The sequence below is a fragment of the Scomber japonicus genome, chromosome 5 (assembly GCF_027409825.1).
Source record: "Scomber japonicus isolate fScoJap1 chromosome 5, fScoJap1.pri, whole genome shotgun sequence".
NCBI lineage: Eukaryota > Metazoa > Chordata > Actinopteri > Scombriformes > Scombridae > Scomber > Scomber japonicus.
This window is the reverse complement of record NC_070582.1, coordinates 28,849,421-28,860,977: the sequence shown is the minus strand read 5'-3', so window position 1 is coordinate 28,860,977 and position 11,557 is coordinate 28,849,421. Positions and strand designations below refer to the sequence as shown.

The window sequence follows — 11,557 nt, the reverse complement described above, 5'->3', positions numbered from 1 at the left end:
GCAACCCCACTTAAACTTGGTTTAGGGAGGCTGGATGCTCCGGGCACCCTTCTTCACCCCCCACCCCCCTCATCAGCCATTTTTTGCCCTGAGCATCCATACTGACTCTACTCATGTGATTTTCTCTCCTTGTAGGTTTTTGAAAGGCCTTTAGGTACCCAAAGTCTGCAGACAGTGCAGCCTGGCTGTTTGTGCAAGACTCAGTGGCACAGCTCTATAAAAGTAAGTTGTAACAAAAAGACAACACGCTCGCCAAAATGCATTCGTGAACTCATCGACTTTCCAAACTGGACTTAAGTGGATGTATCGGGTACATTCATGAACTGTGACTGCTGATGCCAGCTTATTGGGACTGGAGTGGGTGTAATCAGCTTTATTCATGAACCCCCTGTCTGAGTCTGGTTACACCCTGGTTGTTGGATGTCCTGAGTGTGTTGAATCAGCTGTTGCGGTGATGAGGCAGGGCTCCTGGTGGCCTGTGTGGCTGGCTGGGCAGAGGCCCATGGTGATGTGATGGGGTGCAGGAACAGTAAGGTCCTCCCTGAGCCTCCAGGGGATGTTCATTTGAACCTGGTCAAAAAGGTCAGTAAAGGACAATATTTGAACTATTATTAATAGTAACTAGGGCTTGGCAATATAACAATATTACCGATATCATGATATGAAACTAGGTATAGTCTTAAATTTTGGATATGGCATGAATGTAAGTAAGTTAAATCTTCATGGCTTTAAAGGCTGTATTAGAGTTAAATGATATAATGTTCTAAACTATTCTAACTTAAGCTTGTTTTTAGCTGTTCAATTATTTGCCTTTACTCACTTAATCACTATTTCCACATTTTCTGATTGTTGATAATGATTATTTATAGTTGTGTAAATATTTTGTAAAAGCACCAATAGTCATCCTGCAATATTGTCACAGTATCGATATCGAGAAAAAACATTGCAGTATTTGATATTGTTCGTGTCGCCTAGCCATAGTAGTTAAAATATTGTTACTGATACTGTTAATAGGAACAGCATTAGTACTGTCACTGCTTCACTACATACATTATTACCAGTATGTTTAATGATTAGATTCATTTAATCAATAAACAAATCAATACATGTTTCTATTCATCAGCAATTGTTCTGTCTCTAAAATGTCAGAAAATAGTGATGCCATCAAAGTTCTCGTTTGGCATATTAAATTAATAAATTCAAAAAAAAGATTGTTGTTGAAAAGGAGACAGTCTTGGTGGAATTTGGTGTTACTTCCATTATTCATCCATTTCCAAGCCATCAGCCAGAATGAAAAATGTTCAAACTGAAGCTCAAAAGATGACTTGGTCATGACAGTCAAGAGTGGATGTCTTAACAATTTGATATATTTCAGTCAGTTTGATTGTCTTGTTGCATTTGGGATCAGCTGTGTTCATTTGTTTTTCAGGTTGATCCTCCCCAACCTCCTCAGACAGATATCTATAAGCACTTCATACGAGGGGATGGCACTGGAAGCAAGATGGGTGGGGCTGGTGGAGGGGGAGGTGACAAGGCAGACTCTACCTCTCCGTACCAGGCCCAGGCGCAAGCTGCCACTCCCACTGTTTCTACTCAGCCACCCAAGGACCCTTCCGAACTGTCGGACCCTCAGCGGAAGAAGGTGGCAAAATACCGAGCCAAGTTTGACCCGCGTGTCACAGCCAAGTACGACATCAAAGCTCTGATAGGTCGTGGGAGTTTTAGCCGGGTCGTCCGCGTGGAGCACAAGAGCACGCGGCAGCCGTACGCCATCAAAATGATCGAGACCCGGTATCGGGAGGGGAGGGAGGTGTGCGAGTCGGAGCTGTGCGTTCTACGACGCGTTCGTCACACCAATATAATCCAGCTGATGGAGGTCTTCGAGACAGCGGAACGCGTCTACATGGTGATGGAGCTGGCCACCGGAGGAGAGCTCTTCGACCGGATCATCGCTCGCGGCTCCTTCACCGAGCGGGATGCCACAAGGGTCCTCCAGATGGTGTTGGATGGCGTCAAGTATCTCCACACTTTGGGGATCACTCATCGAGACCTGAAGCCAGAGAACCTGCTCTACTACCACCCTGGAGCCGATTCCAAGATCATCATCACTGACTTTGGTTTGGCCAGTAGCAGGAAGAAGGGAGATGAGTGTCTGATGAAGACCACCTGTGGTACGCCAGAGTACATCGCCCCTGAGATCCTGGTCAGGAAACCCTATACAAACGCAGTAGACATGTGGGCGCTGGGGGTGATATCGTACATCCTGCTGAGTGGAACCATGCCCTTCGAGGACGACAACCGCATGAGGCTCTACCGGCAGATCCTCAAGGGGAAGTACAGCTTCTCTGGAGAGGTGAGGAGTTAGTTAGCTAGCTGTTCTAACACACACTTACCCCCCACCAGACTTCACCCATATTCGAAATAAACTCCTCACACTGCAGGAGGCTCTGTCAGAAGTTTTCTAAGAAGTTCAGCTTTTCTTGTGAGGTAACACAGCCCTGACATGTGAGTCTTAACACAGACAGACACACACATAATTCCTCATGTCTTGGTTTGGGTCCATTTCTATCACATGTACCCACCCCTCACCTCACCATGCTGGCTTGCATTTATTTATCCTCTCTAAGTCAATATTCCCCCCTTCTTAGTGTGTGTGTGTGTGTGTGAGCACAATAATTTATGCTCTATCTGTGTATCTAGTTGCAAGAATGCTGAGTAGTCTGTTCCTTTGTTTCATAGCGTGGGTTGTTTATGTTGCCAGTGAGCTTTACAAAGGGGCCCTTGGTTAATGTTTGCCCCACATGCAGCCACTCCGGCGCAAATAATAGCTGAGTAGTTTTGTAATATTTAATGCAGAGCAGCTGAATGATCTCAGTGTTCTGGGGATGCATCCAGATTTAATGTTCTTAAAAGTGTCTGACAGGTAAGATAAGGTCAAATTAGACACATTTGATAATTAAAATCACTTCACAGGGAACTAGCATTTTAGCTGAGGCCTGTAAATAATGTAGCAAAGCTGCTGAATAAATACTAGGTATGTCTGGAAAGCTGTCTTTAGGATTGGTAAAGTGAGCTTTTCACTTGAATGTACCATTATGCATTTCTGAAATCATGTAGTGTGTATGCAGTAGAGTTATTTGTCACATAAATTACATAAAAAACAAACAAAAAATGTTTTAATGAGAGTGCCAGAGCAGCCTTTATTCCTTGTCAACACAAATACAGGCAGTGACTTAAATGTAGTTATTTCTTTGAGGATTATTCTGACATCTGTTTGAAAACCAAGAGAGAGAAGGTAAAGTGAAGGCTCGATTTAGAAGGGACATGCTTGTTATGATTTTCTGTCATTTATACAGTATTATAATGTTAGATATCTATGTTAAACATGGTCAAAGGTGGATGTAGGTAAAATGAGGTGGATGTAGGTAAAATGACCCCTGTCAGACAAAAGTCGGGCTTCTATCTGATTTGAATAATGAACACAAGAGAGAGATGAAACTTCCTGAAGCTGGCCAATCACAACAGAGACTAACCAGGAGGGGTATTTTAAAGAGACAGGACCGAAAACAGTCTGTTTCACACAAAAGCTGAACTGAGGGGCTGCATAAAGGACTAGTGAAAAATAAATAGTTTATGTGGCTGCTAATCATGCAAAGATATTCCAGTAGAGCCCTATATTAAAAATACAGACCTGGAAATGTGCATGATCCGTATTTTAGTGTTAAGCACACAAAAAGTTCAAACAATAGCTGTGACATCTCAATTCCTCTTAAAGGTATCTCGTGAAATTTTATTATAAGTTCTCACCAAAATACATTGTGTGTAGGCCTTATTTTTTAAATATTTTACATTGTGCATTGTTTACACCCATGCTTGCCTGCTTGCAGTCTTGCCTTTTGTTGACACATGACTAAACTTGGCGCATTACTGCCCCCAACCATCAATCCGTGAAACAGCATGAAAATGTTTTCCTTAAAAAAAAAACCTTGCTCCATAGCGTTACTAATGGTCAAAAACATCATAGGGTACCTTTAACTGCTCAGCACTGTACAAGAAATTAAAAACCTTGTGAAATATAGTTGTGCTGAAACAATTAGTCCATTCATCGATAACTTGATTGAAAGAAAATTAATCAACAATCACAAATAAGAACTATAATAATACTTGTAAACTAGTAATTATGACAGGGAATTTTGTTTTATGTCACACAATTATCACTCTGATCAAGAACTCTTACTATGTCAGGATGCATGGCTGAGAGGCCTGTGATCCTTTTTGGAGTCCTGACCGTTGATTAAAGAAAATCCTGCTCTCTGGTAAATGAGCAGAGAAGCTGAGGTGAAGCGCCTCCCTCAGGGACACGTGTCTTTACAGCTGTGATAAATAATGTTCATGTTTACAGCTGCAGTCCAAGATCTAATCACAGCCTGAACGTTGTTGTAGGTGGAGCAGAAATGTATGTGTGAGGCTTATATATATGTGTCATGTATCTTTAGCCAGCACTGGTGATTTACCTGCTGTGTAAAGACAGGGGGGATAGTTGTCTACTGGGAGACTGAAAACACAGCTGGTTGCCAAGCAGGACATCAAGTGCAGTGTGTCTGTGTGTGTGTGAGGAAAGGCACGCAGCGTTGTGATTCCCAATTCCTGTCTAAGTAGGGGGTAGAGTTTGACTCACAGTCTATTTCTCAGAAAGTCGACAGCATCTGCCAAGAACATTTGTTTTAAGCAAACATTTTATTTTATGTACTTTTTTTTATATAGATATGAAATTGTGTCCAAGCAAAACATATTCAAAGTTCTCATCAGTGAAGTGACAGACAGAATCCAGGAGAGGTACATAGCATTTACTGCCCCATCGATTAGTCTGATAATTCTTAAAAGACCAAAAGCATTCATTACCAGTAAACCAACTACATAACATGGTCAAATGGTCAAATGTTGACTGGTCTTTTATGAGACATTCTCAGTTTTAATGTCACTCTGCTGCCATCTTGTGTCTGTTTTTTAGAACTGCACCGATAAAAAAACTATACTTTTCTATAGAAGCTGAACTTACTGAAATCCATAGGATCCACAGGAATTTTCCTAGATTCTGAAAATGCATTCATTATTTTCATCAGACAGATACATTCATGATCTCACAGCTAAAAGTAAATTTTTACTGTAAGCCTTTTAATATTTTCTTCCCACCTCTTTAACTTCAAACTATGTGTGTGGTCTCTTTTATATTCCTCATGTTCTATCAGGTAAGATCAATGGTTTCCAAGTTTTCTCAAGGTCATTCTTCTGTTTGGAGGCTGCGGGGGAGAAAAAAAAAAGAAAAATCTGATTCATAACAGGCATTTTGACATTTCAGAGGAAAAGCACAGGTGGAACTAATAACATTAACGACGACTCTGTTCCAGCAATTGTTACAAAGCAGTGCAGTGATTAGTAATTTTATAAGTTGCACCTGTGTCTGACGCACCAAAATGTCTGCTGTGAAAAAAGGTTTGAGACTCCAATGTAATGTTTCACTCTATTCTGCCCTTTTCACAGCAGATATTTTAACTTTTTATATATTTTTGATATTTAAACCTGTGCTCTTCCTCAAAACATCTTAAAAGGCATATTGAGGAAAAAAAGGAGTTTAGACTATAAAGATTATTGAAATCAATACTTACATCTGTCTCCCTTCTCTAGCCGTGGCCCAGCGTCTCCAACCTGGCCAAAGACTTTGTGGAGCGGATTCTAACAGTGGATCCCAGTGAGCGGCTTACGGCCGGCCAGGCCCTGAAGCACCCTTGGATCGTCAGTATGGCTGCCTCATCCTCCATGAAGAACCTACAACGCTGTATATCTCAGAACCTCCTTAAGAGGGCGTCCTCTCGCTGCCACAGTACAAAGTCTGCCCAGTCCACGCGCTCTAGTCGCTCAACCAAATCCAACAAAGCCCGGCGGGTGCGGGAGAAGGAGTTGCGCGAGCTGAATCGTCGCTATCAGCAGCAATACAATGGCTGAAATGGGGGCGAACAGCGACTGTTGCATACCTTTTATATTTTAGGGAAAACAGCACTACAATGACTTAGCTTTTGCAGTGACTACCACCATTTGAAGTCGCTGCCTGTAAGGGCTTCGCCCCAAAAAGTAGGAATTAAGAGGACCATAACTTATGGCTACCAAAAGTTTTAAGTTTGAGAAATTAACTGCTGCCATATGAGACTATAAAACAAGTCCATGAGGACAGTGTAATCTATGAATTCCAGTGTGTCTTCTGATGTGCACAGAAACGGACACACCAGTCAATTGTTGTACTGCAACGATTCCATCATCTCTCCATCCATTCCTTCACCTTTTCTTTGGCAGGATGGGGCCTTTCACTCCTTTTTCCTTTTTGTTCTTTCAATCCCTGTGTCTCTACATATTTATTTATTATTGTTGACATGATTATTAGTCTCCATTCAAATGGTCACTGGATAATGACCTTCCACGAGGATCTGTTGAACAGAGTTCTGGGTACTGAAGTTTCTAAGAACAAAGGGATACTTAAGAGGAGGGGGAAAACAAGTTCCTCTCACTCATTCCTGATTGAAAATTGCTGTGAATTTATTATTGTACTAATTGTACAGATCGTAACATGTGGGCGATGGAAACACACTGCAACATAACCACACCCTTGAAGGCCAAAATGAAGGCATGTTGTTTATTAGTCAAGTCTAAGCTTATCATATCTTGCCATTATTGCTCTGTTAATATCATTGTTCTAAACTGTCAAAAGATTGTGAAGCTGTTTTGTGTCAGTGTTTAATCTTAAATTTATTGTACTAGACAATAAGCCACACAGCCCTGCTCCCAATGATTTTCAGATTGATAGATTCACTTATGAAGTAGCAGCTGTGAGCCCTTCCTGTTGCATAGCAGTATTATTAAGTTTTCATAAGGTTATGTAGCTTTGTAGGGTGTTGTATGGTCTCCTTTGTTGGTCACAGTGAATGGTACATGTTCTAAGAGCAGCAATGATGGCAAACATGTGTTGCATAGAGAGAGCTACTGGCTGCACCAGCTCTTGATAAGTTCATACTTACACCTGGGCCACGCTATAGAGTTTTACTTTGATAATGGCCATCAATGATAGAATGTCTTTATAAATTTAATATTTGAGGTGAAAACAGCTTTCTTTCTGACAGCATGGTGGGATCTGGTTGTTCAAACTGGGACTCCTGCCTGTTATTTTACCTGCTTCCAGATGGAAATTTGCGCATTTGGAGAACTTGATGCTCTTCTTGAGGGTGATAGCAGGGGTTTAGCTTGGAGAATACAGTAAGTCCTGTGTAAGGAGTGTATGTGGCTGACACAGAAGTGGCCCAAACCAGACCTCCCCATGCCCATCAGAAAGAAAGCTGCTTTCAACCTAACATGTAATTATTTATTTTTCACACTTCAGCCAATGCTGCTTAACCTTATGTCAAAATGAAAAAATGTTATTTACAATGAAGCGACATGAAACATTCTATTATTAATGGCCAAGGCGTGCAAGCAGTGCAGTGACACACGCACCGCTGAGGTAGTGAGTGTCCTAGGTGTTAGTTGTACCAGGAGTTCTTAGCGAATATTTCTGTATCACTAAATTTAAAATGGTTGCACCACACAAAGTAGTTTTTGGAGAGAGATAAGTAGAGGTTGAGATAAGTTGTTACTAAATATAAAACTACACCCTAGCCAGGTGAAACTGTTCAGCACCTAACCCAACTCACTGACAAAAACGTTAGCTTGTTGAAATATGTACTGTCTGAAATGAAGAGAAAAAGAGATAATATGGAATATGTTTGACATATCTGACGTGACACTTGAAAAAATGCTGTTTGATAATAATAACTGGGAAATTTTAGATTTACAAAAATAATATCCTAGGAAATTACCAAATAACGTTAGCTAGGTTAGCATAATCAGATCTTTTCTGCTCATTCTACACTACATGAATACAACCATAGATATAAATTGAACTAAATAATAATTTGCTGTTAAGTTTAAAAAGTTTGTAATTTTTACAAGTTATGTTAGTACTTTCCGAGTAACTGATACATTACTAATATCGGCTATCCAAAGACAATTCTGAAGTTTAAATGGTGCAACCTGACTTTGTAAAGAACCAGTTTGAACCTGTCTGCTAGTTACTAAGATCTTAGAAAGGACTTCAGTCACTCCTGATGGATTTATGAATAGCTGGTGCAACCCAAATCAGACATCATGCCATCTTTCCTAGCTAGCTCTGTTCCACTAATATCTGTAACCCAGCAGCTTTTCTGTTGCTTGTGTTAGCAAACCACCATGACATATCCCATCAGTCTTATCCATTGGCTCACTGCCAAAATAACAATTGTAAAAAAAAAAAAAAAAAAAAAAAAAAATTGGTCAAATGACACGTTTTACCTGCCTGTTTAAGGGGAAGTAGGTAGAGTTGAGCTATGACAAAGATGAGAAAGGTACGAATCACATTTTTCTTTTCTTTTTTCTTTTCTTATTTCCCCCAGGTCATGCGTGCCAAACTAATCTTCTTTGTTAATCACAGTCATGTCATGAAAGACTGACCCACTTTAGAGTAGAAGCTAGTGGAACAGAGGCTATTTAAGAAGAAAGGTTGGATGCTGGTATTTAGTAGCTCCTAGGCAGGTTGCATTTGAACAACCCAACTGAAGACCAAAATAACTAAAGTGAAGGAAACCACAAAAAGATAGAGGAATATATAGAACCGAATTAAATGAACATTAGGCTATATGATTTTAAAATATTAGGCTAGAAAACGTAGCACGTGAACTATGCAGTCACTTGTGTAAGGCTTTTTTAGTTAGCTGATCCTTTAAAATGCACTTAAATTTAAAAAAATCCTTACTTAGAGGAAAACTTGAGATTATCAAATCCACAATGTCATAATCAACAAACAGTTTGGACCTTTCTCTTGATCTGCACTCTCTTAATTCTTCCTTTTTCAGTCTGAATCATATTCAGTTCAATAACCATCATGTGAAGATAGTCAGCACCCTTACATCATAAGGTATTGTGACTACTGAACTCTGAGCTGGATGATACGTTGATAATAACAATATTCTGAAATGGAATATTAGATTATGGATTTTGTTTTTTTGTAATGTTGTGGTACAATTTAAAAGGCTACATTACAGTAACGTGACATTTCTGAACTTTTTAAACAGTTCAAGCAGAGTGAAATGATTGAGTACAAATGACTTGTGTTGCCCAACATAAGCACAACTCAAAGATTCAGGAAAAGTAAGGAATTGTTTTCCTTTCTTGTTTTTTCCTGTAGTCTGGTAAAGCACTTCATGTACAAAGTTGAATTGAATTTTGTTAAGTTTTATAATTACAGTCATCCTGTTAATTGGACCTGTTCACTGCGTCTTTTTAAAATGTTTTTTGGCCCTTCAGAACACTCCCAGAGTAAATCAGTTGCTACAGCGGGGTCTTTTCCTCTTTTAAATGAGCATGTTCCTGTGATCTACCCCAGACTTCTAAAGTATGCTGTTGTTGTGAACTTTTTAACACATACTGGAAACCTAACCGAGCCATGTCAGCTGACCTCAGTTTTTCCTTTTCTTTTTGTTTTTTGTCCTCTGCTTGTTCCAGGATGCTCTGTCATCTTTCTGATGCTACTCTTTCCACTTCCTTGATGAAAGTCAGATTTTGGTATATTTTGAAATGTCTCTGTACCTTTGTTCCACTGCTGTTATCTGTCTGGATGACTCACCTCTTGGTGAGAGTAAATGTTTTATGTATAAAAGACCATAAGTGAGGCTAACATTGGAGCTGGTATTGGTACACTCAAATCTACACTCTCTACTTATTGGTTCCCTATTAAGTATTGTGTACTGCCTGTCATTGGACAGATACTCCACCCAAAATGTGTCTTTTTATTATCAAAAGCACCATGTAGGCCTGGAAAGGTTCATTTGCCGAAATGTTGCCACCTGTTGAGCCCGCGGTGTTTGATTTGATAGTGAAAAGATAGATATTGTGTGAAGTATCATTTAAAGGTGTCACATTTTCTGCACCATACAGTTTAATGAGTTGTAGCGTGTTGATTGATGTCTTCTAAAGTATATCATCTTTGTGAAACATAAAACTATAACCTCTTTAAATCTCAGATTGAGGAATCACAGTCTCAAATGAATCATTTGGACTCAAAGGAATTGCAGTGTTTGAATTAGTCGGCAGCATCGTTGAGTGTCTATTGTGTATCATGTCAGATGAGTAATCAAATCAGTTCCTTAGCAGTTTTGCAGAATGTCAGCACATTTGTAAAAGTGTTTTCTTTCATGTTTTTATATATCTGTGTGATTTTTATATCAATGCTGTTGCCCTAAATGAAGTAGCCAACTCAACACTGTTACCTGAAAACAGTTGTTCATCTTTTGTAATTGTGTGTCAAAATGAATGATAACACTTTGATTCTTCTACCATTAACTTTTTTTTATTTTTTCTAAACAGTGAGTTGTATGTGCCAATAAAACACTCGAACGTGACTTTCTGTTTCATTGCATTTTGAGTTTCACACTATTGACTTAAAGAAGTAACAGTTCTACTGTGACCCATCCAACAGATTACAAGAGTTCATGTGTGCATTAGTCCACATTAAGACAAACATTTAGCTGTTCAACCATATTTGCTTGAGTTCACTGCTTTAGTATTTTTATTGTCCAAAATAAATGATAATGTTGCTCTGTCAGTTAGAAGAGGTGTGCCTGTCAAAATTTTATTTCAATCTTTTACTTCTTCATAAATGAGTGGGCAGCCAAAGGCAACCCCAACTCTACAGTGTTGAAGTAATTAAAAAAAGAAAAGAAAGAAAGACAATTAAGGTATGCTGTGCTACTAATACCTGTTTCTACTCTTACTGTTTTCACCCATATGTCATGAAATTTGATTTAATATGTTGGGACAATTCATCATCAAAACTCAAAACATGCCAATTTTGTTGTTGTAATTATAACAATAATAATTTTACTTAAATTATGTTTTAAAACATGGGTGTGGCTCATTAAAATGTATAACAGTGCCTGTTAGTTAGCAGTCTATTTAACATTTACATTACTTTAATCCCTGACAAAAGTAAGATAGAGTGGTAATTAAAACCAAATTACACCCAGATTACAACTGTATTTTTTAAAGATACTATAAACAACATCAATTTACCTTTATACCATTTACTTTTTACGAGCTGCAGTTATTATATTTATAAATGATGGTAAATTAATGAATCCAGAACACACTATAGTGGTAATAAAGCCATTCAATTGGGTACGTGTGATATAATTATAGTGGGTGAAATAAACATGTTAAATCTTATCATATTATATCATAACCATACAGTCTATGATCATAACCCGAGGTCATGTACTGTCTTACTGGCAGTAGTACAGCGCCCACTGCTGGCAAACACGCAGCATGACCTGGAAGATTGCGCTGAAGTAGAAGCTATAGGCCCACTGGGTTGCCAGGTTTGATACAAAGCTTCACACCGTGATCAAACAGGCGTTTAAAAGGTGAGTAAAAGGTACTGGTG

At 39.1% G+C, this 11,557-nt stretch overlaps 1 protein-coding gene across 1 annotated transcript; it reads left to right on the top strand.

Moving 5' to 3' along the window:
- The first annotated feature begins 259 nt into the window (after positions 1-259).
- pskh1 (protein serine kinase H1) lies at positions 260-7,940 on the top strand. The gene is made up of 3 exons (XM_053318979.1): positions 260-582; positions 1,430-2,353; positions 5,686-7,940. Exons 1-3 carry the CDS (start codon positions 514-516, stop codon positions 6,001-6,003), a joined length of 1,311 nt encoding a protein of 436 aa, XP_053174954.1. The 5' UTR covers positions 260-513; the 3' UTR covers positions 6,004-7,940.
- Positions 7,941-11,557: the final 3,617 nt, after the last annotated feature.

Bases quoted from the DNA above. Each gene is read 5' to 3' on its own strand.
- pskh1 (XM_053318979.1), top strand. From the start codon at position 514: ATGGGGTGCAGGAACAGTAAGGTCCTCCCTGAGCCTCCAGGGGATGTT. The intron at 583-1,429 runs GTCAGTAAAGGA...TTTGTTTTTCAG, and splicing joins ATTTGAACCTGGTCAAAAAG to GTTGATCCTCCCCAACCTCC. The intron at 2,354-5,685 runs GTGAGGAGTTAG...TCCCTTCTCTAG, and splicing joins AGTACAGCTTCTCTGGAGAG to CCGTGGCCCAGCGTCTCCAA.